Here is a 24,622-nt window from a genome sequence, read left to right on the forward strand (position 1 = left end):
CTGTAGGTTTAGGCTCTCCGGATATTCTAAAAGACACGACGATATCATCCCCTTCTCTAAGACTCAATATTTTATCTGGCCTTGACAGAAATAGGGGCGGTTTTCCATGGGCTAAAGTTTTTTTCACAACTTGTACATATGCGGAAGTGTCTATTGTTCTTTCAGGATATATAGCTCTGCACGTATATTTCCCGCTTTCATATTCCTTCACGTCGGGAATTAATACTGTGTGAATGTTACGTTCAGTAAAGATTTTGTGTCTTTTCGAAAAATTCGTTAATCTCAAATCCTCTTTATACCAAGATACGTTTAAAGGACTGCCTCTTACCTCTACTTGAAAAGCCATAGTTCCTCCATCAGAAACATACGTATCAGTCATAATATTTGCAAAATATGACGTAGTAGAGCTGCTATCACGACTTGGTAGTTCTCTTCTTCGTAAATTTCTCCTATCGAATTTGTAATCGTAAGATAATTGATCAGACCACAAATTCGTTTCCAATCTACAAGAATAACGCCCGTTGTCGGTAATATCAGGTTTATTGATAGATAATCTACAAATACCACCTGGTGAATAACTTTGGGAGTATTTGGTTCCTAAAGTTAATTCTTCTTCATCTTTATACCATTTTATACGTGGTTCTGTGAGACTTTTTACTTTACATTGCAATATAACTTCGTCTTCAGTTTTTCTGTAATTGTTTGTAATATTAGATATAAAAGTGGGATGTAGATACTGAGTATCGTCTTCCTCTTCACATACTTTAATGTGTGCGTATGTAACACTCTCTCCATGCTCATTTTTAGCTACACAGCAATATTCACCAGCATCATCCAAATTAGCGCAGTGAACATCTAATGTTGCTATGTTACTAGAAAAGTTTATATGACAATTAGAAGTGTTTTGTATTAACGTGTTATTTTTCAGCCAAGTAATTGATAGATTTTCATCGGGTACCAAACTACAACTTAAATGTATTTCAGATCCAATTTTTGTAGAACAATTTTTCAAATTCGATGTAAAGAACGGCTTTCTTCCGGCGTATACAATTCTTTGGTGCGTTGAAGGTTTACATGAATCTAAATTATCCGTGAATATTCTAGTTTGATCAGTTACTCTAGATATTCTCTTCGTTTCGTGGTTATCATATTGTTGTTCTGCTTTATTACGAATTTCATTTTCATCGTAAGAAAATTTATCATTTTTATCTTGTTTGCTTACGTTTTTTCTAATATCCACATCTGCTTCTATTTCCATTTTTTGTTTAATCATTTTCTTATCTGCTCCCTCTTTGTGATTCTTAACATTTTCCTTTATTTTTAATGAACTTGGTGTATCTGCTTCGATCTTAGATGCTTTTCCAAATTCATCGATTTGTATATTCTTTTCATTGTAGTGACTGGTTTTCTCTTGTTCTATAGTTCTAATATCTCCATTTATCTGCCCTTTCAGTAATAGTGATTCTTCTGATTCTTTGTCTTCATCTCGTTCATCCATACTATTCTTCTTCTTCTCTTTGAGCTCTACTTTCTCTTTCAAAGAAACTTTTTGTTTACTTTCCTTTAAATTAGCTTGTTGTACAACCTTATCAGTTCTTTCCTTTTCTTTAGTTTCCGTTTCTGGTAAGAATACTTTCTCTTCGATAGTTGTTTTATCTTTATCAATAACTTTTTCTGCCACGTTATAATGTTTTTTCATATTTAGTTTTTCTACTTCTTCTTTATCTTTACTAAACTTGTCTTGTTCCTCTACTTCAGAGTTATCATCACATTTTTGCTTGTGATAATTTTGATCACTGCCTACACTAACACTTTCCTTATCTTCTTCTTGTACTTTTATAATATTTTCTTCTTCCTTCTCCAGCTTAGATTTACTACTTCTGTTTTTTTTCTTTTTTGTTACATTTTGATCCTTCTTAAGCTCGCCTTTATCTAAATTATTATCACCCCCTTTACTCTCTAATACATCGTTTTCCTCTTTTTTATTGTGTTCAGTTTTTTCTCCGACCTCATTTTCGATTGAAGTTTGCTTCTCTATTTTATCTTCTTCTACTATTTCCTTATTGTTAATTTTTATATTTTCCAAATCTTTATGTGAAATCTCTTCGGTATTTATTAATTTTTGCTTAGACTTTTCGTCATCTGGTGCTTGAAGTTTTGTTGCCTCTGTTTCTAATATAAATTGATCATTTTTTTTATGTTCTTCTAGTCTCTCTACAATCTCTTCTTGTTCTGAAGGTGCAACGCTGTTTATTAAGCTACATACATCTTCATATAGAATTTCCAGAGCTAAATTAATGGGTTTGAATAGTTCTAAGTTTTTTGTAACTGCTATTGTATTATTAATGCTGATCTTCAATTGTTCTATATTATAAAGAACTTCCTTAGACTTAGAGGAAATATTTGTTTGACAATTAGTTATCATTTTTGGAAGATTTATAGCGTTTAAAATAGCATTTGATATATCATTCTCAGTTTCCGTAATTATTTTTTGTTGATCGTTTATGGCTTCTTGCAAAATATTCAAGCTATCTGACAATTTTTTGAGATGTGAATTTGGTTCGTTACTTATAGACAACTTCAATTGAGATATCGATTTTTTCATTTCTCTAAATAGAGTTACGTCATTTCTGCGTTCGAAAACGTATTTCTGAATTGTGTTTTCGGTTTGAATAATATAGTTATTGAACATATTCAGCGATTGTGAAACAATTTCCATTTTCTCATTAAGGGTTAACTCGCTACATGTTTGTTCCAAAGCATATTTCAGATTATCTAGAGCTAGTATAATTTCCTTTTCGGGTTTGTCGAAATTTTCATATATCTCACTGATATCATTTAGAATTAAAGTTAAAGCTACTATTTTATTACTTATATTATTTAATTTTTCGGTATATTCTTTAGAAAAATCTTTGGTATTACTTCCTATATCTTGCGCTAAAGATATGTTATACCTAAATTGCTCGATATGTTCAAGTAATTCACTAATAATTAGAAGTAGTTCACTTTTAGAACTTTCTTTAATTTTACGCAATACATCTGCTAATTTACAAAGTGAATTATTGAGAGTATGTAAACTCATATAGTCTTGCCTCATAGTGATAGTTTCTTGTAAAACATCTGCTAAAATTTTATTTATGCTTTTAAAATCATTATAAAGTCCTAGCTTTTCAATAACATCATCAACATCCTGTGAGCTTGTTACATCTAAAATATTTTTTAAACTTTCAGATATAACTGGAAATTCAAGTTTCAATATATCTTGATCTGTCATTATAATATTAACATTTCTAACTATATTTGAAAGTTGTTTGTACGGTCGGTTTATTAATTTTTCCATTGATTGTAAATGTTCTTCAAGTTTCGGTTTGAATTCTGTATTTTGTAAATATTCTATTATTTTATTAATCGGTTTATCTACTAGCACTAATTGTGAAATGGCTTTACAGGGATGTGGAAGAAGTTTTAAATCTTTTTTCAATATATCCACTTCCTTCTTAACAACTAAAAATGGTTCCAAATATTGATGTTTTCGATCAGAAGCCATTTCTAAATCAATTTTTAATGCAAATCCAAGCACGCATTCTGATAAATCCTTTAGAGAATCAATTAGAATATTTGGAAGAGAAAAAATAGATGTTATTTGGTCGATACGGTTATTAACCGCAGTTAATACTGTTTTTAAGTTACCATATTCTATTTGTACATGTTTATCGAGCTGAGAATTACATTTGACAAATTCTATGAGAAGATCTTCTAGATAAGGTGCTAGATCTTCTAGAGCAGATAATAAAGATTCGTCCATGTTTGGTATTTCCAGTAAGCTTGTTTTTTCTATTTTGAGTATACTTTCGTTAACTTTATTTACAGTTTTTCTTAAATGTTTCAAATTATCTATATAATTTACAGTTTTGGATAATTTTTTATTCATTATATTGAGCTCTTCTAATAACTGACTTATTGGTAATTTTAATTTTTTGATAGTATCAATATCTAGCCTTTTATTGCATGTCTTTTTCACACTTTCATAATAGTCATTGATTGCTATAGACAATTTTCTTACATAATTTTTCAAATCAATTAAGCTTAGTTCACTCATACTGTTTTCGATTTTTTCTACTGACTTTTCCAAGATATGCAGCAATTCCTTCTCATAATTTGGGGGTGGAATGAATTTACCATCGACAGTTTTATAGGAACCCAGCATATTAGTAAATTCTTGTAAATAATTTATGATTGTCTCCAAAACTAGTCTATTATTTGAATCTATCTCAAAATTATTAATAATTTCGATAATACCAAATAAATCCTCATGTATTCTACTGAAATTTTGAATGTCCTTGTTCTTCACATATTTATCCAAACATATTTCTTTATAAAAGTCATATAATCTGCAAAGCGGCACTTTCATAGTCTTAAGCTTACCAATAACAGTTTTAATATCAAATAATTTCTCCGAAAAATGATCAATCTTCTCACATACAAACTCTACGGGAGAAGTTATTTCACATGGTAAACATGGTTTTAATTTATCTGTAATATCACCAAAATGAGCGACCAATAACTTGGTCTGTTCACAAATTTCATCAACATGAGATGTGATATTTGAAATTTGGGTGTCACCCAGAAATTTATTCAATTTATCGAATGATTCGGTGAGATTAGTCAACAGATCAATTACTATGGAGTTTCGCATTGCTTTTGGTAATTGATGTGTGAATTTACTCTCTAAAACGTTAACCGTATTAGAAATTGAAACTAGTTCTGAAAGAGCAGATCTAAATAGAAATGGAATGCCAGGAATCTTCCCATCTAGAACATTTAAAACATGTATTGTTCTTTTCAAAGAATTCCCTAGATTTTCTGTAACTGATTTGAAGATTTTATCACGTTCAAATTCAGAAATGTCTTCTAAAATCTTTTCCAGTTTACTACTGAGAGGCTTGAATGCGTTTTCAGCTACTGAGAGATTTTGTGATTTCGGCAATACGTTATTCAAAATTATATCAACTTCATTCTTCACCAACATCATATTGCTCGTTAATCGATTTTTGTCCACAATCCATTCAGGTTTATGAGCGTTTTGATTTATTTCCACGACAGTGTTAATAAGTTTAGCAAAATCAGTCTTTGCCCTTTCTGATATAGATAACATATCAGTAGATATATCGGGTAAATTTTTATCCAAGACATCCTTTTGGTTCTTGAGTATATCCACAAGTTCATTTACAGGTGTGGTGATGTCTCTTATAAGAAAAACATCTGGACAAGAAGCTCTAATTAGATCTGACTTAGATTCAAATATTGCCATTTCAATTGCGAACTCTTGTAAAGTCGGTAGAATTTCTTCAACAAATTTCATGTCGTTCCTATCTGGTGTAGATCCTGATAGTATTTCTACAATTTTTTCAAATTCAGTTCTAAGTGCTTTAAGAGGTGCCTCTGATGCACCTAATGTGTGTGCTATGGGTAATATTTGAGCTAAAATAATATCTATTTGGTAATTAACGGACAAAACTGTGTTTTTCAGCTCTGGTTTTAGCATGTTAATAACCGACGGCTCTTGTAAATTTTCACAGATCTTCACCAAGAGTGTTGCGAAGTTATTAAGCGCATTTTTTATATCTACAGATTTCGTCAGAGACTCACGTGACATATCGGTGACTGTGGAATCTTTATAATTCTCAGAAATTTTGAGAAAATCTGCAAAGTCGTTCATATCGGCTGCAGTATCTGCTAAACAACATAGACTTGGATCAGGATTTATTAATGAGGCGAGTGTTGATTTTAATGTGGTAATCTCTTTTGAAAGATACAGTACAGGCTGCATTATCTCTTGAATGAACTTGATGTCATTTCTGTCCTGTGAAATGTCTGATAACTTCTCATCGATTATTGCCAACTGCACACTTAGTGCTTTAAGAATAACTTTAATCTTTTGAAGTGATGGAGTTTCACCCAATAATTGCATGTATTGATCAATACTTTGTTTCGACGAATGAATTATGTTTTTCAAATCCAGTTTCTGCGCTTCGAAAATTTTGGGTTTTTTCAAATTTGTCTTAATCTTGATCACTTGCGAGGTTAAATTCTCGAAATTTTCCTTCAAATCTGAAGATTTATTCAGCAAATCCAATGATATATCATCTAAATTGAAGTCTATTGATAAATCGGTCGTTTTGAGGTTCCCAAGTAAGTCATTTATAGGGACAGCCGCATCGGTAAGAGCAAGAATTCCCACTTCTCGATTTTTAACTACCTTTATTTTCGATTTCAATGAGGTAAGTTCTGATGCAAAATTCTGTACTGTTTCCAGTAAAAATTTTATTAATTTAGTGTAATTCGACCCTCTTGGTATCTCTGACAAACTCGCAAGCATTTGCCCTAACTTTTCACTCAGTGCTATTAAAAGTAATTTGGACATTTGCAATTTTTGTATTTCGGGTAAAGACAGTTGCAAATTATCGATTTTGTGTTTAACAGATGTAATAGCGTTATTAAGCTCTGATTTATGAGTCTCGAGAAAATTAGGTTTTTCCAAATTTTCATTAATATTAACCACTTGTATAGTCAATGTGTCCAAGCCTTTTTTAAATTCGACGGCTTTTTCTAGGAGTTCCTCTGAAATATCATCGACAGTAGAGTCTATTGATTTGTCAGTCATTTCAAGGAAATCAACAAAATCGTTAATACACGTGGCAGCATCAGCAAGAGCGAGAATACATTTTTCTGGATTTTTGACTACCTCTATTTTCGCTTTTAATGTTGTGATTTCTAATGCAAGATTTTGTGTTGGCTGCAATATCTCTTTCACAAATCTGGTGTCTTTCCTTTCTTTAGGAATTTGTGATAGACATTCGATAATTTCTTCAAGCTTTCCATTGACTGCTTTCAAAGGCAATTTGAAGAGTTGCAATTTATGTACTTCAGGTAACGATTGCTGCAAATTATCGATTTGGTGTTTAACAGAGAGAATAGCGTGTTGAAGTTCTGGTTTCTGAGCCTCAAATGACCCAGGTTTCTCCAAATTCTGATTAATCTTCACCACTTCTATAGTAAGTTTGTCCAGGGTTTCCTTAAATTTGACGGCTTTATCTAAGAGTTTCTCTGAAATATCATCGACAGTAGAGTCTGCTGATTTGTCAGTCAATTCAAGGGACTCAACAAATTCATTTATACAGGGGGCAGCATCTGCCAGAGCGAGAATACCTTTTTCTGGATTTTTGACTACCTCTGTTTTCGCTTTTAATGTTGTGATTTCTAATGCAAGATTCTGTATGGGCTGCAATATCTCTTTCACAAATCTGGTGTCTTTCCTTTTTGCCGGAATTTCCGACAGACTTTCGATAATTTCTTCAAGCTTTCTATTGACTGCTTTCAAAGGCAATTCGGAGTGTTGCAATTTCTGTACTTCAGGTAACGATTGTTGCAAATTATCCATTTGGTGTTTAACAGAGAGTATAGCGTTTTGAAGTTCTGGTTTCTGAGCTTCGAATGATCCAGGTTTCTCCAAATTCTCATTAATCTTCACCAATTCTATAGTTAGTTTGTCCAGGTGTTTCTTGAATTCGACGGCTTTATCTAAGAGTTCCTCTGAAATATCATCGACAGTAGAGTCTGCTGATTTGTCAGTAAATTCAAGGGACTCAACAAATTCATTCATACAGGTGGCAGCATCTGCCAGAGCGAGAATACCTTTTTCTGGATTTTTGACTACCTCTGTCTTCGCTTTTAATGTTTCAACTTGTAATGCAAGATTCTGTATGGGCTGCAATATCTCTTTCACAAATCTGGTGTCTTTCCTTTCTTTAGGAATTTGTGATAGACATTCGATAATTTCTTCAAGCTTTCCATTGACTGCTTTCAAAGGCAATTCGGAGAGTTGCAATTTCTGTACTTCAGGTAACGATTGTTGCAAATTATCGATTTGGTGTTTAACAGAGAAAATAGCGTGTTGAAGTTCTGGTTTTTGAGCTTCAAATGATCCAGGTTTCTCCAAATTCTCATCAATCTTCACCACTTCTTTAGTTAGTTTGTCCAGGTGTTTCTTAAATTCGACGGCTTTATCTAAGAGTTCCTCTGAAATATCATCGACAGTAGAGTCTGCTGATTTTTCAGTCAATTCAAGGGACTCAACAAATTCAGCTATACAGGTGGCAGCTTCTGCCAGAGCGAGAATACCTTTTTCTGGATTTTTGACTACCTCTGTTTTCGCTTTTAATGTTGTGATTTCTAATGCAAGATTCTGTATGGGCTGCAATATCTCTTTCACAAATCTGGTGTCTTTCCTTTTTGCCGGAATTTCCGACAGACTTTCGATAATTTCTTCAAGCTTTCCATTGACTGCTTTCAAAGGCAATTCGGAGTGTTGCAATTTCTGTGCTTCAGGTAACGATTGTTGCAAATTATCGATTTGGTGTTTAACAGAGAGTATAGCGTTTTGAAGTTCTGGTTTCTGAGCTTCGAATGATCCAGGTTTCTCCAAATTCTCATTAATCTTCACCAATTCTATAGTTAGTTTGTCCAGGTGTTTCTTAAATTCGACGGCTTTATCTAAGAGTTCCTCTGAAATATCATCGACAGTAGAGTCTGCTGATTTGTCAGTCAATTCAAGGGACTCAACAAATTCATTCATACAGGTGGCAGCATCTGCCAGAGCGAGAATACCTTTTTCTGGATTTTTGACTACCTCTGTCTTCGCTTTTAATGTTTCAACTTGTAATGCAAGATTCTGTATGGGCTGCAATATCTCTTTCACAAATCTGGTGTCTTTCCTTTCTTTAGGAATTTGTGATAGACATTCGATAATTTCTTCAAGCTTTCCATTGACTGCTTTCAAAGGCAATTCGGAGAGTTGCAATTTTTGTACTTCAGGTAACGATTGTTGCAAATTATCGATTTGGTGTTTAACAGAGAAAATAGCGTGTTGAAGTTTTGGTTTTTGAGCTTCAAATGATCCAGGTTTCTCCAAATTCTCATTAATCTTCACCACTTCTATAGTTAGTTTGTCCAGGTGTTTCTTAAATTCGACGGCTTTATCTAAGAGTTCCTCTGAAATATCATCGACAGTAGAGTCTGCTGATTTGTCAGTCAATTCAAGGGACTCAACAAATTCAGTTATACAGGTGGCAGCATCTGCCAGAGCGAGAATACCTTTTTCTGGATTTTTGACTACCTCTGTTTTCGCTTTTAATGTTTCAACTTGTAATGCAAGATTCTGTATGGGCTGCAATATCTCTTTCACAAATCTGGTGTCTTTCCTTTCTTTAGGAATTTGTGATAGACTTTCGATAATTTCTTCAAGCTTTCTATTGACTGCTTTCAAAGGCAATTCGGAGAGTTGCAATTTCTGTACTTCAGGTAACGATTGTTGCAAATTATCGATTTGGTGTTTAACAGAGAAAATAGCGTGTTGAAGTTCTGGTTTTTGAGCTTCAAATGATTCAGGTTTCTCCAAATTCTCATTAATCTTCACCACTTCTTTAGTTAGTTTGTCCAGGTGTTTCTTAAATTCGACGGCTTTATCTAAGAGTTCCTCTGAAATATCATCGACAGTAGAGTCTGCTGATTTGTCAGTCAATTCAAGGGACTCAACAAATTCAGTTATACAGGTGGCAGCATCTGCCAGAGCGAGAATACCTTTTTCTGGATTTTTGACTACCTCTGTTTTCGCTTTTAATGTTGTGATTTCTAATGCAAGATTCTGTATGGGCTGCAATATCTCTTTCACAAATCTGGTGTCTTTCCTTTTTGCCGAAATTTCCGACAGACTTTCGATAATTTCTTCAAGCTTTCCATTGACTGCTTTCAAAGGCAATTCGGAGTGTTGCAATTTCTGTACTCCAGGTAACGATTGTTGCAAATTATCGATTTGGTGTTTAACAGAGAGTATAGCGTTTTGAAGTTCTGGTTTCTGAGCTTCGAATGATCCAGGTTTCTCCAAATTCTCATTAATCTTCACCACTTCTATAGTTAGTTTGTCCAGGTGTTTCTTAAATTCGACGGCTTTATCTAAGAGTTCCTCTGAAATATCATCGACAGTAGAGTCTGCTGATTTTTCAGTCAATTCAAGGGACTCAACAAATTCATTCATACAGGTGGCAGCATCTGCCAGAGCGAGAATACCTTTTTCTGGTTTTTGGACTACCTCTGTCTTCGCTTTTAATGTTTCAACTTGTAATGCAAGATTCTGTATGGGCTGCAATATCTCTTTCACAAATCTGGTGTCTTTCCTTTCTTTAGGAATTTGTGATAGACATTCGATAATTTCTTCAAGCTTTCCATTGACTGCTTTCAAAGGCAATTCGGAGAGTTGCAATTTCTGTACTTCAGGTAACGATTGTTGCAAATTATCGATTTGGTGTTTAACAGAGAGAATAGCGTGTTGAAGTTCTGGTTTTTGAGCTTCAAATGATCCAGGTTTCTCCAAATTCTCATTAATCTTCACCACTTCTATAGTTAGTTTGTCCAGGTGTTTCTTAAATTCGACGGCTTTATCTAAGAGTTCCTCTGAAATATCATCGACAGTAGAGTCTGCTGATTTGTCAGTCAATTCAAGGGACTCAACAAATTCATTCATACAGGTGGCAGCATCTGCCAGAGCGAGAATACCTTTTTCTGGATTTTTGACTACCTCTGTCTTCGCTTTTAATGTTTCAACTTGTAATGCAAGATTCTGTATTGGCTGCAATATCTCTTCCACAAATCTGGTGTCTTTCCTTTCTTTAGGAATTTGTGATAGACATTCGATAATTTCTTCAAGCTTTCCATTGACTGCTTTCAAAGGCAATTCGGAGAGTTGCAATTTTTGTACTTCAGGTAACGATTGTTGCAAATTATCGATTTGGTGTTTAACAGAGTAAATAGCGTGTTGAAGTTCTGGTTTTTGAGCTTCAAATGATCCAGGTTTCTCCAAATTCTCATTAATCTTCACCACTTCTATAGTTAGTTTGTCCAGGTGTTTCTTAAATTCGACGGCTTTATCTAAGAGTTCCTCTGAAATATCATCGACAGTAGAGTCTGCTGATTTGTCAGTCAATTCAAGGGACTCAACAAATTCATTCATACAGGTGGCAGCATCTGCCAGAGCGAGAATACCTTTTTCTGGATTTTTGACTACCTCTGTTTTCGCTTTTAATGTTGTGATTTCTAATGCAAGATTCTGTATGGGCTGCAATATCTCTTTCACAAATCTGGTGTCTTTCCTTTTTGCCGGAATTTCCGACAGATTTTCGATAATTTCTTCAAGCTTTCCATTGACTGCTTTCAAAGGCAATTCGGAGAGTTGCAATTTTTGTACTTCAGGTAACGATTGTTGCAAATTATCGATTTGGTGTTTAACAGAGAAAATAGCGTGTTGAAGTTTTGGTTTTTGAGCTTCAAATGATCCAGGTTTCTCCAAATTCTCATTAATCTTCACCAATTCTATAGTTAGTTTGTCCAGGTGTTTCTTAAATTCGACGGCTTTATCTAAGAGTTCCTCTGAAATATCATCGACAGTAGAGTCTGCTGATTTGTCAGTCAATTCAAGGGACTCAACAAATTCAGTTATACAGGTGGCAGCATCTGCCAGAGCGAGAATACCTTTTTCTGGATTTTTGACTACCTCTGTCTTCGCTTTTAATGTTTCAACTTGTAATGCAAGATTCTGTATGGGCTGCAATATCTCTTTCACAAATCTGGTGTCTTTCCTTTCTTTAGGAATTTGTGATAGACTTTCGATAATTTCTTCAAGCTTTCCATTGACTGCTTTCAAAGGCAATTCGGAGTGTTGCAATTTCTGTACTCCAGGTAACGATTGTTGCAAATTATCGATTTGGTGTTTAACAGAGAGTATAGCGTTTTGAAGTTCTGGTTTCTGAGCTTCGAATGATCCAGGTTTCTCCAAATTCTCATTAATCTTCACCACTTCTATAGTTAGTTTGTCCAGGTTTTCCTTAAATTTGACGGTTTTATCTAAGAGTTCCTCTGAAATATCATCGACAGTAGAGTCTGCTGATTTTTCAGTCAATACAAGGGACTCAACAAATTCATTCATACAGGTGGCAGCATCTGCCAGAGCGAGAATACCTTTTTCTGGTTTTTGGACTACCTCTGTCTTCGCTTTTAATGTTTCAACTTGTAATGCAAGATTCTGTATGGGCTGCAATATCTCTTTCACAAATCTGGTGTCTTTCCTTTCTTTAGGAATTTGTGATAGACATTCGATAATTTCTTCAAGCTTTCCATTGACTGCTTTCAAAGGCAATTCGGAGAGTTGCAATTTCTGTACTTCAGGTAACGATTGTTGCAAATTATCGATTTGGTGTTTAACAGAGAGAATAGCGTGTTGAAGTTCTGGTTTTTGAGCTTCAAATGATCCAGGTTTCTCCAAATTCTCATTAATCTTCACCACTTCTATAGTTAGTTTGTCCAGGTGTTTCTTAAATTCGACGGCTTTATCTAAGAGTTCCTCTGAAATATCATCGACAGTAGAGTCTGCTGATTTGTCAGTCAATTCAAGGGACTCAACAAATTCATTCATACAGGTGGCAGCATCTGCCAGAGCGAGAATACCTTTTTCTGGATTTTCGGCTACCTCTGTTTTCGCTTTTAATGTTGTGATTTCTAATGCAAGATTCTGTATGGGCTGCAATATCTCTTTCACAAATCTGGTGTCTTTCCTTTCTTTAGGAATTTGTGATAGACATTCGATAATTTCTTCAAGCTTTCCATTGACTGCTTTCAAAGGCAATTCGGAGAGTTGCAATTTTTGTACTTCAGGTAACGATTGTTGCAAATTATCGATTTGGTGTTTAACAGAGTAAATAGCGTGTTGAAGTTCTGGTTTTTGAGCTTCAAATGATCCAGGTTTCTCCAAATTCTCATTAATCTTCACCACTTCTATAGTTAGTTTGTCCAGGTGTTTCTTAAATTCGACGGCTTTATCTAAGAGTTCCTCTGAAATATCATCGACAGTAGAGTCTGCTGATTTGTCAGTCAATTCAAGGGACTCAACAAATTCATTCATACAGGTGGCAGCATCTGCCAGAGCGAGAATACCTTTTTCTGGATTTTCGGCTACCTCTGTTTTCGCTTTTAATGTTTTGATTTCTAATGCAAGATTCTGTATGGGCTGCAATATCTCTTTCACAAATCTGGTGTCTTTCCTTTTTGCCGGAATTTCCGACAGACTTTCGATAATTTCTTCAAGCTTTCCATTGACTGCTTTCAAAGGCAATTCGGAGTGTTGCAATTTCTGTACTTCAGGTAAAGATTGTTGCAAATTATCCATTTGGTGTTTAACAGAGAGTATAGCGTTTTGAAGCTCTGGTTTCTGAGCTTCGAATGATCCAGGTTTCTCCAAATTCTCATTAATCTTCACCACTTCTATAGTTAGTTTGTCCAGGTTTTCCTTAAATTTGACGGTTTTATCTAAGAGTTCCTCTGAAATATCATCGACAGTAGAGTCTGCTGATTTTTCAGTCAATTCAAGGGACTCAACAAATTCATTCATACAGGTGGCAGCATCTGCCAGAGCGAGAATACCTTTTTCTGGATTTTTGATTACCTCTGTCTTCGCTTTTAATGTTTCAACTTGTAATGCAAGATTCTGTATTGGCTGCAATATCTCTTCCACAAATCTGGTGTCTTTCCTTTCTTTAGGAATTTGTGATAGACATTCGATAATTTCTTCAAGCTTTCCATTGACTGCTTTCAAAGGCAATTCGGAGAGTTGCAATTTTTGTACTTCAGGTAACGATTGCTGCAAATTATCGATTTGGTGTTTAACAGAGTAAATAGCGTGTTGAAGTTCTGGTTTTTGAGCTTCAAATGATCCAGGTTTCTCCAAATTCTCATTAATCTTCACCACTTCTATAGTTAGTTTGTCCAGGTGTTTCTTAAATTCGACGGCTTTATCTAAGAGTTCCTCTGAAATATCATCGACAGTAGAGTCTGCTGATTTGTCAGTCAATTCAAGGGACTCAACAAATTCATTCATACAGGTGGCAGCATCTGCCAGAGCGAGAATACCTTTTTCTGGATTTTTGACTACCTCTGTCTTCGCTTTTAATATTTCAACTTGTAATGCAAGATTCTGTATTGGCTGCAATATCTCTTCCACAAATCTGGTGTCTTTCCTTTCTTTAGGAATTTGTGATAGACATTCGATAATTTCTTCAAGCTTTCCATTGACTGCTTTCAAAGGCAATTCGGAGAGTTGCAATTTCTGTACTTCAGGTAACGATTGTTGCAAATTATCGATTTGGTGTTTAACAGAGAGAATAGCGTGTTGAAGTTCTGGTTTTTGAGCTTCAAATGATCCAGGTTTCTCCAAATTCTCATTAATCTTCACCACTTCTATAGTTAGTTTGTCCAGGTGTTTCTTAAATTCGACGGCTTTATCTAAGAGTTCCTCTGAAATATCATCGACAGTAGAGTCTGCTGATTTGTCAGTCAATTCAAGGGACTCAACAAATTCATTCATACAGGTGGCAGCATCTGCCAGAGCGAGAATACCTTTTTCTGGATTTTTGACTACCTCTGTCTTCGCTTTTAATGTTTCAACTTGTAATGCAAGATTCTGTATTGGCTGCAATATCTCTTCCACAAATCTGGTGTCTTTCCTTTCTTTAGGAATTTGTGATAGACATTCGATAATTTCTTCAAGCTTTCCATTGACTGCTTTCAAAGGCAATTCGGAGAGTTGCAATTTTTGTACTTCAGGTAACGATTGTTGCAAATTATCGATTTGGTGTTTAACAGAGTAAATAGCGTGTTGAAGTTCTGGTTTTTGAGCTTCAAATGATCCAGGTTTCTCCAAATTCTCATTAATCTTCACCACTTCTATAGTTAGTTTGTCCAGGTGTTTCTTAAATTCGACGGCTTTATCTAAGAGTTCCTCTGAAATATCATCGACAGTAGAGTCTGCTGATTTGTCAGTCAATTCAAGGGACTCAACAAATTCATTCATACAGGTGGCAGCATCTGCCAGAGCGAGAATACCTTTTTCTGGATTTTCGACTACCTCTGTTTTCGCTTTTAATGTTGTGATTTCTAATGCAAGATTCTGTATGGGCTGCAATATCTCTTTCACAAATCTGGTGTCTTTCCTTTTTGCCGGAATTTCCGACAGACTTTCGATAATTTCTTCAAGCTTTCCTTTGACTGCTTTCAAAGGCAATTCGGAGTGTTGCAATTTCTGTACTTCAGGTAAAGATTGTTGCAAATTATCCATTTGGTGTTTAACAGAGAGTATAGCGTTTTGAAGCTCTGGTTTCTGAGCTTCGAATGATCCAGGTTTCTCCAAATTCTCATTAATCTTCACCACTTCTATAGTTAGTTTGTCCAGGTTTTCCTTAAATTTGACGGTTTTATCTAAGAGTTCCTCTGAAATATCATCGACAGTAGAGTCTGCTGATTTTTCAGTCAATTCAAGGGACTCAACAAATTCATTCATACAGGTGGCAGCATCTGCCAGAGCGAGAATACCTTTTTCTGGATTTTTGACTACCTCTGTCTTCGCTTTTAATGTTTCAACTTGTAATGCAAGATTCTGTATTGGCTGCAATATCTCTTCCACAAATCTGGTGTCTTTCCTTTCTTTAGGAATTTGTGATAGACATTCGATAATTTCTTCAAGCTTTCCATTGACTGCTTTCAAAGGCAATTCGGAGAGTTGCAATTTTTGTACTTCAGGTAACGATTGTTGCAAATTATCGATTTGGTGTTTAACAGAGTAAATAGCGTGTTGAAGTTCTGGTTTTTGAGCTTCAAATGATCCAGGTTTCTCCAAATTCTCATTAATCTTCACCACTTCTATAGTTAGTTTGTCCAGGTGTTTCTTAAATTCGACGGCTTTATCTAAGAGTTCCTCTGAAATATCTTCGACAGTAGAGTCTGCTGATTTGTCAGTCAATTCAAGGGACTCAACAAATTCATTCATACAGGTGGCAGCATCTGCCAGAGCGAGAATACCTTTTTCTGGATTTTTGACTACCTCTGTCTTCGCTTTTAATGTTTCAACTTGTAATGCAAGATTCTGTATGGGCTGCAATATCTCTTTCACAAATCTGGTGTCTTTCCTTTTTGCCGGAATTTCCGACAGACTTTCGATAATTTCTTCAAGCTTTCCATTGACTGCTTTCAAAGGCAATTCGGAGTGTTGCAATTTCTGTACTTCAGGTAACGATTGTTGCAAATTATCTATTTGGTGTTTAACAGAGAGTATAGCGTTTTGAAGTTCTGGTTTCTGAGCTTCGAATGATCCAGGTTTCTCCAAATTCTCATTAATCTTCACCACTTCTATAGTTAGTTTGTCCAGGTGTTTCTTAAATTCGACGGCTTTATCTAAGAGTTCCTCTGAAATATCATCGACAGTAGAGTCTGCTGATTTGTCAGTCAATTCAAGGGACTCAACAAATTCAGTTATACAGGTGGCAGCATCTGCCAGAGCGAGAATACCTTTTTCTGGATTTTTGACTACCTCTGTCTTCGCTTTTAATGTTTCAACTTGTAATGCAAGATTCTGTATGGGCTGCAATATCTCTTTCACAAATCTGGTGTCTTTCCTTTCTTTAGGAATTTGTGATAGACATTCGATAATTTCTTCAAGCTTTCCATTGACTGCTTTCAAAGGCAATTCGGAGAGTTGCAATTTCTGTACTTCAGGTAACGATTGTTGCAAATTATCGATTTGGTGTTTAACAGAGAGAATAGCGTGTTGAAGCTCTGGTTTCTGAGCTTCGATTGATCCAGGTTTCTCCAAATTCTCATTAATCTTCACCACTTCTATAGTTAGTTTGTCCAGGTTTTCCTTAAATTCGACGGCTTTTTCTAGGAATTCCTCTGATATATAAACGAGAGTAGAGTCTGCTGAATTGTCTGTCAATTCGAGGGACTCAATAAATTCGTTCAAGCAAGTCGCAGCATCTGCCAGAGCGAGAATACCTTTTTCTGGATTTCTGACTTTCTCTATTGTTCCTCTTAATGTTGTAACTTCTAGTGCTAGTGACCTCATTGGTTCCAATATAGCTCTCACAAATTCCCCGTTTCCTTGCTTTTCCGATATTTTCTCAGCGATCTCTTCCAATTTTATGGCAAGTCTTCTCAGTGGATATTCAATTATTGGTATAGTATATAAATGAGATAGCAATTGATCCATTGTTTGTTTCGTAGATATAAGCACACTAATTATCTCTCTCTCCTTGATTGTTAAATTAGATGTATCCTCAATCAATTCTTCCGCTATAGCGGCAAGTTTCTTCAATTTTCTAATTAACTCTTTTGATTCATCAATCATCTCATGATGTACTTCTCCTTCGTATTTAAACGTAATTTCTTCGCTATTCTCGATTGATTCAACTAAGTTTTTCAAACATCCTATTGCGTCCACCAGATAATATATTTTCAATTTGGATATTTCGGATAATTCTGAGTTTCTTCGTATAATCACCAGTTGGTTCAAAAGTCCCCTTAGTGATGGCAATATTCTTCTGAAAATTTTATCAGCATCAGTTTCATCATATTTTGAAATACGTTTATCATTACTTCGGATTTCATCTTGAATAAGTTGAAGCTGAGTATGTATTGTTTTAAAAATTGGAATAAAATCTGATTCTATTTTCAAAACTTTCTCCAATGTAATGGAAAGCCCTCTTATATGTACTTTCATTTCTAGAATATCTTCTGTTGTCTCTTCAGATACACTTATTTTTTCATTTGTTGATTTAATTGAACTCCGAAGTTTTTGTAAGATATTAGCAATTTCTTCTAAATCATGTTGGAATATAGGACAGATTCCTTGTTGTTGCTCCACTATTCCAATTTGTGTCGACAGATCTAATGAAGGATCGATTAATTCAGTCAATAGTATCAAAATTTTGAAGTTATCGTCGTTTTTGTTCTGTAAATGTGCTTTCAAAATTTTCAGTTCACTTATAAATGATTTGGTTGCGCTTAACAATTCATGGAGATAAATTGGTTCATTAGAAAAACTAATGTTTTGCAGCAGATTCAGAATTGTTATGGTTAGAAGTTTATTAGGTTCGCATAAGCATTCTAAGACTTGTTCTTTTTGAAATACCTCTGCAATTATCTTAGAGTTTTCCTGTAGTTGTATCAAACTATGAACTAAATTTGTATCTCGATCTATAGCGTCAAATGTAGATGCCAACTCTAAAAGTATCTTATTTTGTTCTGTTAATAATGGATGTTTTGTTTGTTCTGCAGGGTCACAGTCAATTTTTAAAAGCTGGTCAATACTGTCGTATAAAAATTCTATGGGTAATTTCAAAGCTGAAGCTATTGTAGAGATGTGACTGTCAGTTTCAGAAGCAATATTTGTTAATTTTTGTTTAAGTATTTTAACGGTTTCCAAATTATTTTCTAGTGGACCATGCTTTGCTATTAATAATTGTTCTATATTTTCAGTTAAACTAGAAATAGCAACCAAAGGAGCTTGTAGCAGAGTTCTAATGCAAGATTGTGGACTGCTATTTAGTGCTGCTAGTACTTCTCCTCCTTTTATCTTCACAGAGCATAAATTTTCTAACATAGGTTTCGTTAAAGGTGCTTTTGATGTTACGATTACAGTGTTCAATTTTTCCAAAATAAGTTCAATTGTTGACACACACTGAAGCTCTTGTGAATCCATGGATAATTCCTCTAATATTTCACTGATTTTTTCTAAATGTTGCAAAGGTTCGTACAAATTGAGGATGGGAATTAAAAGTTGACTCGGTTGTACTCGTTGTTCAATTATATCACTTTGTAATTGTAATAATTCTTCTTGTACTTTGTTAATGTTATCAGTAATAGTTAGTTTGTCATCTGAAACTTCTACTAATGACTCAGTCAAACATTTAAGAGAATTTTCGAATGATGAAATATGAATAACGGTTATTTCTGTTTTCGGTACAGCTAATATTTGTTTTAATGTATTGTTCAATTCTAGCAGGACACTTTTGATAGTAGATTCTTTCAAAATTTTATCAATATCCAATAAGGTTTTATGTATTTTGTAAATGTGAGGTTCAATAATTTCAAAAAATTCTGAATAATTTGTTAATTGTACATTTGTATCGAGCGCATGGTGTAAATCTAGCAGTGGTAATTTTAAATGTGTTAAAGCAGCTATGTCTTCATCAGAGTGTTTTTTAGCTACGTATTCACCTAAAATTATTGACTTATCTCTAATATTATTTTTTGTTTTATTGATACTTTTAATTATTGATAATTCATTCTGGATTTTTATTATTGCTTTACAGATCTGCTCTAATGGATGAAAAATGCTTTGTAACAATTTGTTTTCATGGTCGCTGTTCGTGATTAGAACTGCTCGCATGAAAAAACTTATCAATTTGTTTTGTAAGCTTTGAAATTCATCGCAATAATCATATATTTGAGTGTTTTCGATATCTTTGGTATAAAGTTGCTTAAAACAATTTTCCAGCGTTTGTAAAATATCAATTTCTTCCAATGACGGATCGATATGTTTACATTTACTCAACTCGATTTTCAAATTTTCTGTAGGTTTTTCAAGAATCGAAAATAAAGTTATATTTCCTATACCTATGTACTTGGCTTTAACTATGAATTGGAGGAGCTGAGTTAAGCATGAATTCATACCTTGAATTGAGCCAGAAGTATCTGAGGTGTGGATTAATAGATATGCGACGTCAATTGTATCCAATAAATTATTTAGTTTCGCTTTAAACTGACCGATTGCATCGTGTTCGTAGTCTTGACTTTTTAGAGCAACAATTTCATGTTCAAAATGTTTGATGTCTTCTATAAAATCCTCATTAATATTTTCAAAAAGCGATGTGACGCTATCGGCTACAGAAATTATAATTTTTGTTTCATTCAATGACATATTGTCAATAGAAGTATCTTCAATTGACTGTTGGAAAGTTTCTAAAGGATCATATAATTTTTCAAATAAAAGTGACTTCAAATTTGTAGGAATTTCATTGCTTATTAATGTACTTATCTTAGATATAACTTGCTTTAACCGATATCTGGAATTAGCAATTTTATCTTTGATTTCTCTGTTAGTTGTATTAATTTTATTTATTAACTTTTCGAAGCACCTCAGAATATCATTCAGTGGATCTGAAAAATCTTTCAATTGAGAATCTTGATTTATACTATCGGAAAATGTTCTAAGTTTGTCTGAATATCTTTGCAATGTTTTACTTTGTTCATAAGTAACTGGGAAGTCAACGTCCTCAATTATTTTGATAAGATCATCTATTAAATGATTTGCCATTACTAAGAGTTGAATATCCACTGGCGATAAATTTAATTTTTTGTCTTCTAAAATAGTAACACCTATGAAATTAAGGGTAGATAAAGGACGTCGTAATTCAGAGAAAAACTGTTTGTAATAATCTTTTCCCATTTCTGCCAAAATCACTAAATCTTGTAATTTTTGTACAGATTCTTGGAATTCACCCAAAGGCTTGCAAACAACTATTTTATTTGAATAGCTCAGTTTGAAAATGTTTTCTCCAATATATGTAATTTTTGTAGCGAAAACTGTAACTTCGTCATCTTTTGATGCATTTTTTATTTGATCATTCAATTGCTGTATTATTTCTTTCGCAGCATTCAGAATATCCTCACTAACCGGCTGATCATATCTATTTTCATATTCCAATAGCTCGATAAACTTATTTAAACACTCATTGATAATAACAAGAATATGCTTTTCCGTCTCATGTACCAGCACCAAATTACTAATACACATTTCACTTGAATTCAACAGATTTTCAGTTTTCCCTATTAAAGAAACACTCTCCTCATTGGATTCCGTTTTCCGTATTTCTAATACATCTTTCAATCTTTCAAGGGAGCAAAGTATTTTCAGTTGTTCTTCTGTTCTCAGGGGAATATTTTCAACAAGGTTTATAACATTTTTCACAGTTTCTTCTAAATGTTCCATTGTTGTTTTCAAATCTGAGCTTGCAGGTATAACAACCACGGCCAATCTCAAAACTTCTATTGCGGATTTTACGTTTTCGGGTGACAAAGGTTCTGTACAAGTTTCATTTTTCTGATTTGATATTATGTAGTTATTCAAAACGTTTAAAGTATTGTTAGCTTCTTCGAAAGCCGTTTTTTCCACTTCCGTTCGGGTTACAGACAACTTGATGGTTTCTTTAAGTGCTTTGACCGATTTTTGAAGATCGTTTATAGCCATCTTCTTCAATTCTGGGACAGATTGGGCTTCGAGTTCTAACAGTATGTTGTTAAGATTACTCAACGAATGCAAAACTAAATTAACGTTGGGAGCAACATCTAATTGCGGAGAATCCAGCAAGTTAGTACTGTCTGTACCAGCCACACAATTATCCTCTAATTTTTGTATGTTGACTTCATCTTGTAGTCCTTCTATTTTATTTTCAGTAATTGTGGGATGTACTGATTCGGGTTGTTGTAATGGATCGGCGCTTAATTTATCTGTAATAAATAGTTCTGGTTTATCGGTCAATAATACTTCGGAAGTACTTTCTATATTTAAAGTCTGTTCTATATTCGCATCTTGTGGTATATTGGGCTCTAAAATAGAAACTGCTTCTACAGGTATAGTAAACTCTTCTTGTGAATTTGCTATAATCAGTCCGGTATCTTCATGAATACCCACTGTATGTGATATTTCTTGCGTCTTGTGAGATTCCATTCGTACAGGTTCTGAATCATCTACAATAAGAATGTCGTCAGTTGGTACTGACTCTTCTTGCTGCATACTCACAATCTGTTCTATTTTAGGTTTAAATTCATCTGCAACAAGTATTTCTGAAGAAGACAAGGCCTTTGTTTGTGAAGTATCTTCTTGTTGTAATTGTAATATTTCACATTCTGATGAAGCTGCAGTGAGCAATTCTGACGCGGCCACTGCTGTCTCATTCTGTTGCAGAATAACAGCATGTTCCATTTTGGGTTCTGATTCATCTGCAACCTGAATTACTGAAGATGCTGTCTCTATTGTTACAGTATCCTCTTTCAGTATATTTTTATCTTGTGGTAATACAGATTCAGTTGTTTCAATTATTGCTGTTGTAGCTATTACCTCCGTTGATGCAGTGTCATCTTGTTGTAGATTTGTAGTTTGCAGCAGTACGTCAGAATTCAATCTATTCACAATAGAAACGTCATCGGTAGACACTGCATCATTTTGTGGCAGAATAACAGTATGTTTCTTTTGGGGTTCGGATTCACTTGCCACAAGCATTTCTGAACTTACTGTTTCTACTTTTATAGTGTCTCCTTCTAGTACATTTCCGGTTTCTGGTAATACAAGGTCAGTTGTTGTATATATTTCTGGACTAGTAACTACCTCCATCGGCGCAGTAACATTTTGTTGGATATTTGTAGTATGCTGTAGGTCTAATCTATCTTCAATAGAAACGTCGTTAATAGGTGCTGCCTCTTTTTGTTGCAGAATAACAGCATGTTCCATTTTGGGTTCTGATTCATTTGCAACAAGTATTTCTGTAGAAACTGTTTCTTTGTTGACATTTTCTCCAAGTATATTTTTTTCTTGTGGTAATATACATTCATTTGTTTGAAGTATTTCTGGACTCACTATCTCCATCTGTGCATAAGTGTCTTGTTGGTATTTTGTGATTATCTGTAGTTCTTCAGGTTCTGATTCGACTTTAATAAAATCATCACCAGCATCTGTTATTTTCAGTTGTTGTGGGCCAATATCTTCTGATTCATTTTCAGCAAGTAACTCTGCAGAAGAGGCTTCCTCTATTTTCCGGGTCTCTTGCTCTGATGAAGCTGTAATGAGTTTTTTTGCGGTACTTACTACCTCTATTGGTACAGTAGCATCTTGTTGGATATTTATAGTTTGCTGTGGTACTTCGGGATATGATCCATCATCGGTGGGTATTACCACAGTTGGTTGAAGAATAACAACTTGTTCTGCTTCAGGTGCAGATTCATTTGCAACAAATGTATTGGAAGAAATTATGTGTGTTACTGCAGTTTTTTCTATAAGTACATTTTCGCTTTGTGGTAGTTCAGATTCAGTTGCAATAACTATTGCTGAAATAGACTCTACAGGGGTTGTAGTATCTTCTTGCATATTTGTAATTGTCTGTAGATCTCTAGATTCTGATTCATTTGGAAGAAGAGCATTGTCTCTAGGTTTTATCTCTGTTTGTTGTAGAACTACAGCTTGTTCTATTTTGGACTCTGATTCATCTACAACAAGTATTTCTTTGGGAACAATTGCCTTTGCTGTCGCAGTATCTTTTGGTTGTACATTTTCAACTTGTGATACGTCAGATTGTGATTCAGTTGCTATAGGTATGTCTGAAGTCATCATTATCTGCAATAAGTTAGTAGAATCCTGATTATCTACAGTTAAAACATTTTCAGTAGATGTTATTTCATCGAGTTGGCCATTTGCAGCTTTTTCCACTTTAAGTGCTGTTTCATTAGCAACAAATATTTTTGTGGAAGAAACTTTATCTGCAGTTGTAGTAACTTCATGTTCTACACCTTCAACTTGTGGTAATTCAGACTCTGATTTAGTTGCAATAGTTATTTCTGAAATATTAACTGTTTCCTGTGGAGACTCTTGTTGGACATTTACGATCTCCTGTAATATTTCAGATTCATCTGCAGTACGATCATAATCAGTAGTTGCTATCTTTTCCCGTTGTAAATTAACAGTTTGCTCTGTTTCTAATGAAGCTGCATTGAGTACTTCTGAAATAGTCTCTTTCAACGATGCAGTAACATTTTGTTGGACAATTGCAGTTTCCTGTGGTACTTCAAGCCCTGGTACATTTTCAGTTAGAGCAACTGTTTCTTTATTTTGTACAATTGGTTCTGATTCATGTTCACTATGCACAGGAGATGCTGCAACTCCTGTTGCATTAATTTCTTGCTCCATATCTGGTTTTTGTGGTAATGGAATTTCAGATTCGGTTGAAAAGCATTCTGTCTCCGTAACTTCAGTAACCTCTTGTTGTATATTATTAATTTTTTGGAGTACCTCAGACTCTAAAGTATCTGCTATACGGGCATCATCAATAGGTGTAGTTTTTTCCTGTTGTAGGTTATTAGCTTGTTCTATTTTAGGCTCCAATTCTTCTGCAACTAGTAGTTTTGTAGATGATATTTCATTTCTTGTTGTAGTATCTTCTTGTGGTACATTTACAATTTGAAGTAATTCAGATTCTGATTCAGGAGCATTGAGTTTTGCTGAAGTGGAGAGTGTTTCCGTTGGAGCATTTATATTTTGTTCATTAGAACGTTCTTGATCAACTTTTATTTCTGATGCATTTGAATTAAGACTATCTGAACATAGTGCTGTATCTTCTTGTTCCACATTTGCCACTTGTGATAGCTCAGTAGCCGTAAGTATTTTCGATGTAGTCACTGCTTCTATAGGTTCATTGATCTCTTGTATATTTCTCTCTCTAGAGTGTGATTCATCTACAATGAGAGCATCTGCACTATTGTCTGCTTCATCTCCCATTTCGTTATCTTTCACATGTTCAGCTTGTGATATTTGAGATTCTGATTCAATTGCAACAAGTATTTTTGAAGCAGTGTCTTTCTCTTGCTCTATGTTTGCAATTTGTTGTAACGTTACAATCTCCATTCCATCGGTTTTATG

The 24,622-nt window shown here is 34.4% G+C and overlaps 1 protein-coding gene across 4 annotated transcripts in view; it reads right to left on the bottom strand.

Moving 5' to 3' along the window:
• Positions 1 to 24,622, bottom strand: part of LOC130892709 (uncharacterized) — a 137,360-nt gene that overhangs the window by 76,337 nt on the left and 36,401 nt on the right. For 3 of the 4 annotated variants that reach the window (XM_057798263.1, XM_057798267.1, XM_057798265.1), the window contains one exon: positions 1 to 24,622. This exon is cut by the window's right edge and continues 7,067 nt beyond it. In XM_057798263.1, coding sequence (XP_057654246.1) covers positions 1 to 24,622 — 24,622 coding nt within the window. The other variant, XM_057798266.1, reaches the window with a different exon arrangement.

This window comes from Diorhabda carinulata, chromosome 4 (genome assembly GCF_026250575.1).
Source record: "Diorhabda carinulata isolate Delta chromosome 4, icDioCari1.1, whole genome shotgun sequence".
Lineage (NCBI taxonomy): Eukaryota > Metazoa > Arthropoda > Insecta > Coleoptera > Chrysomelidae > Diorhabda > Diorhabda carinulata.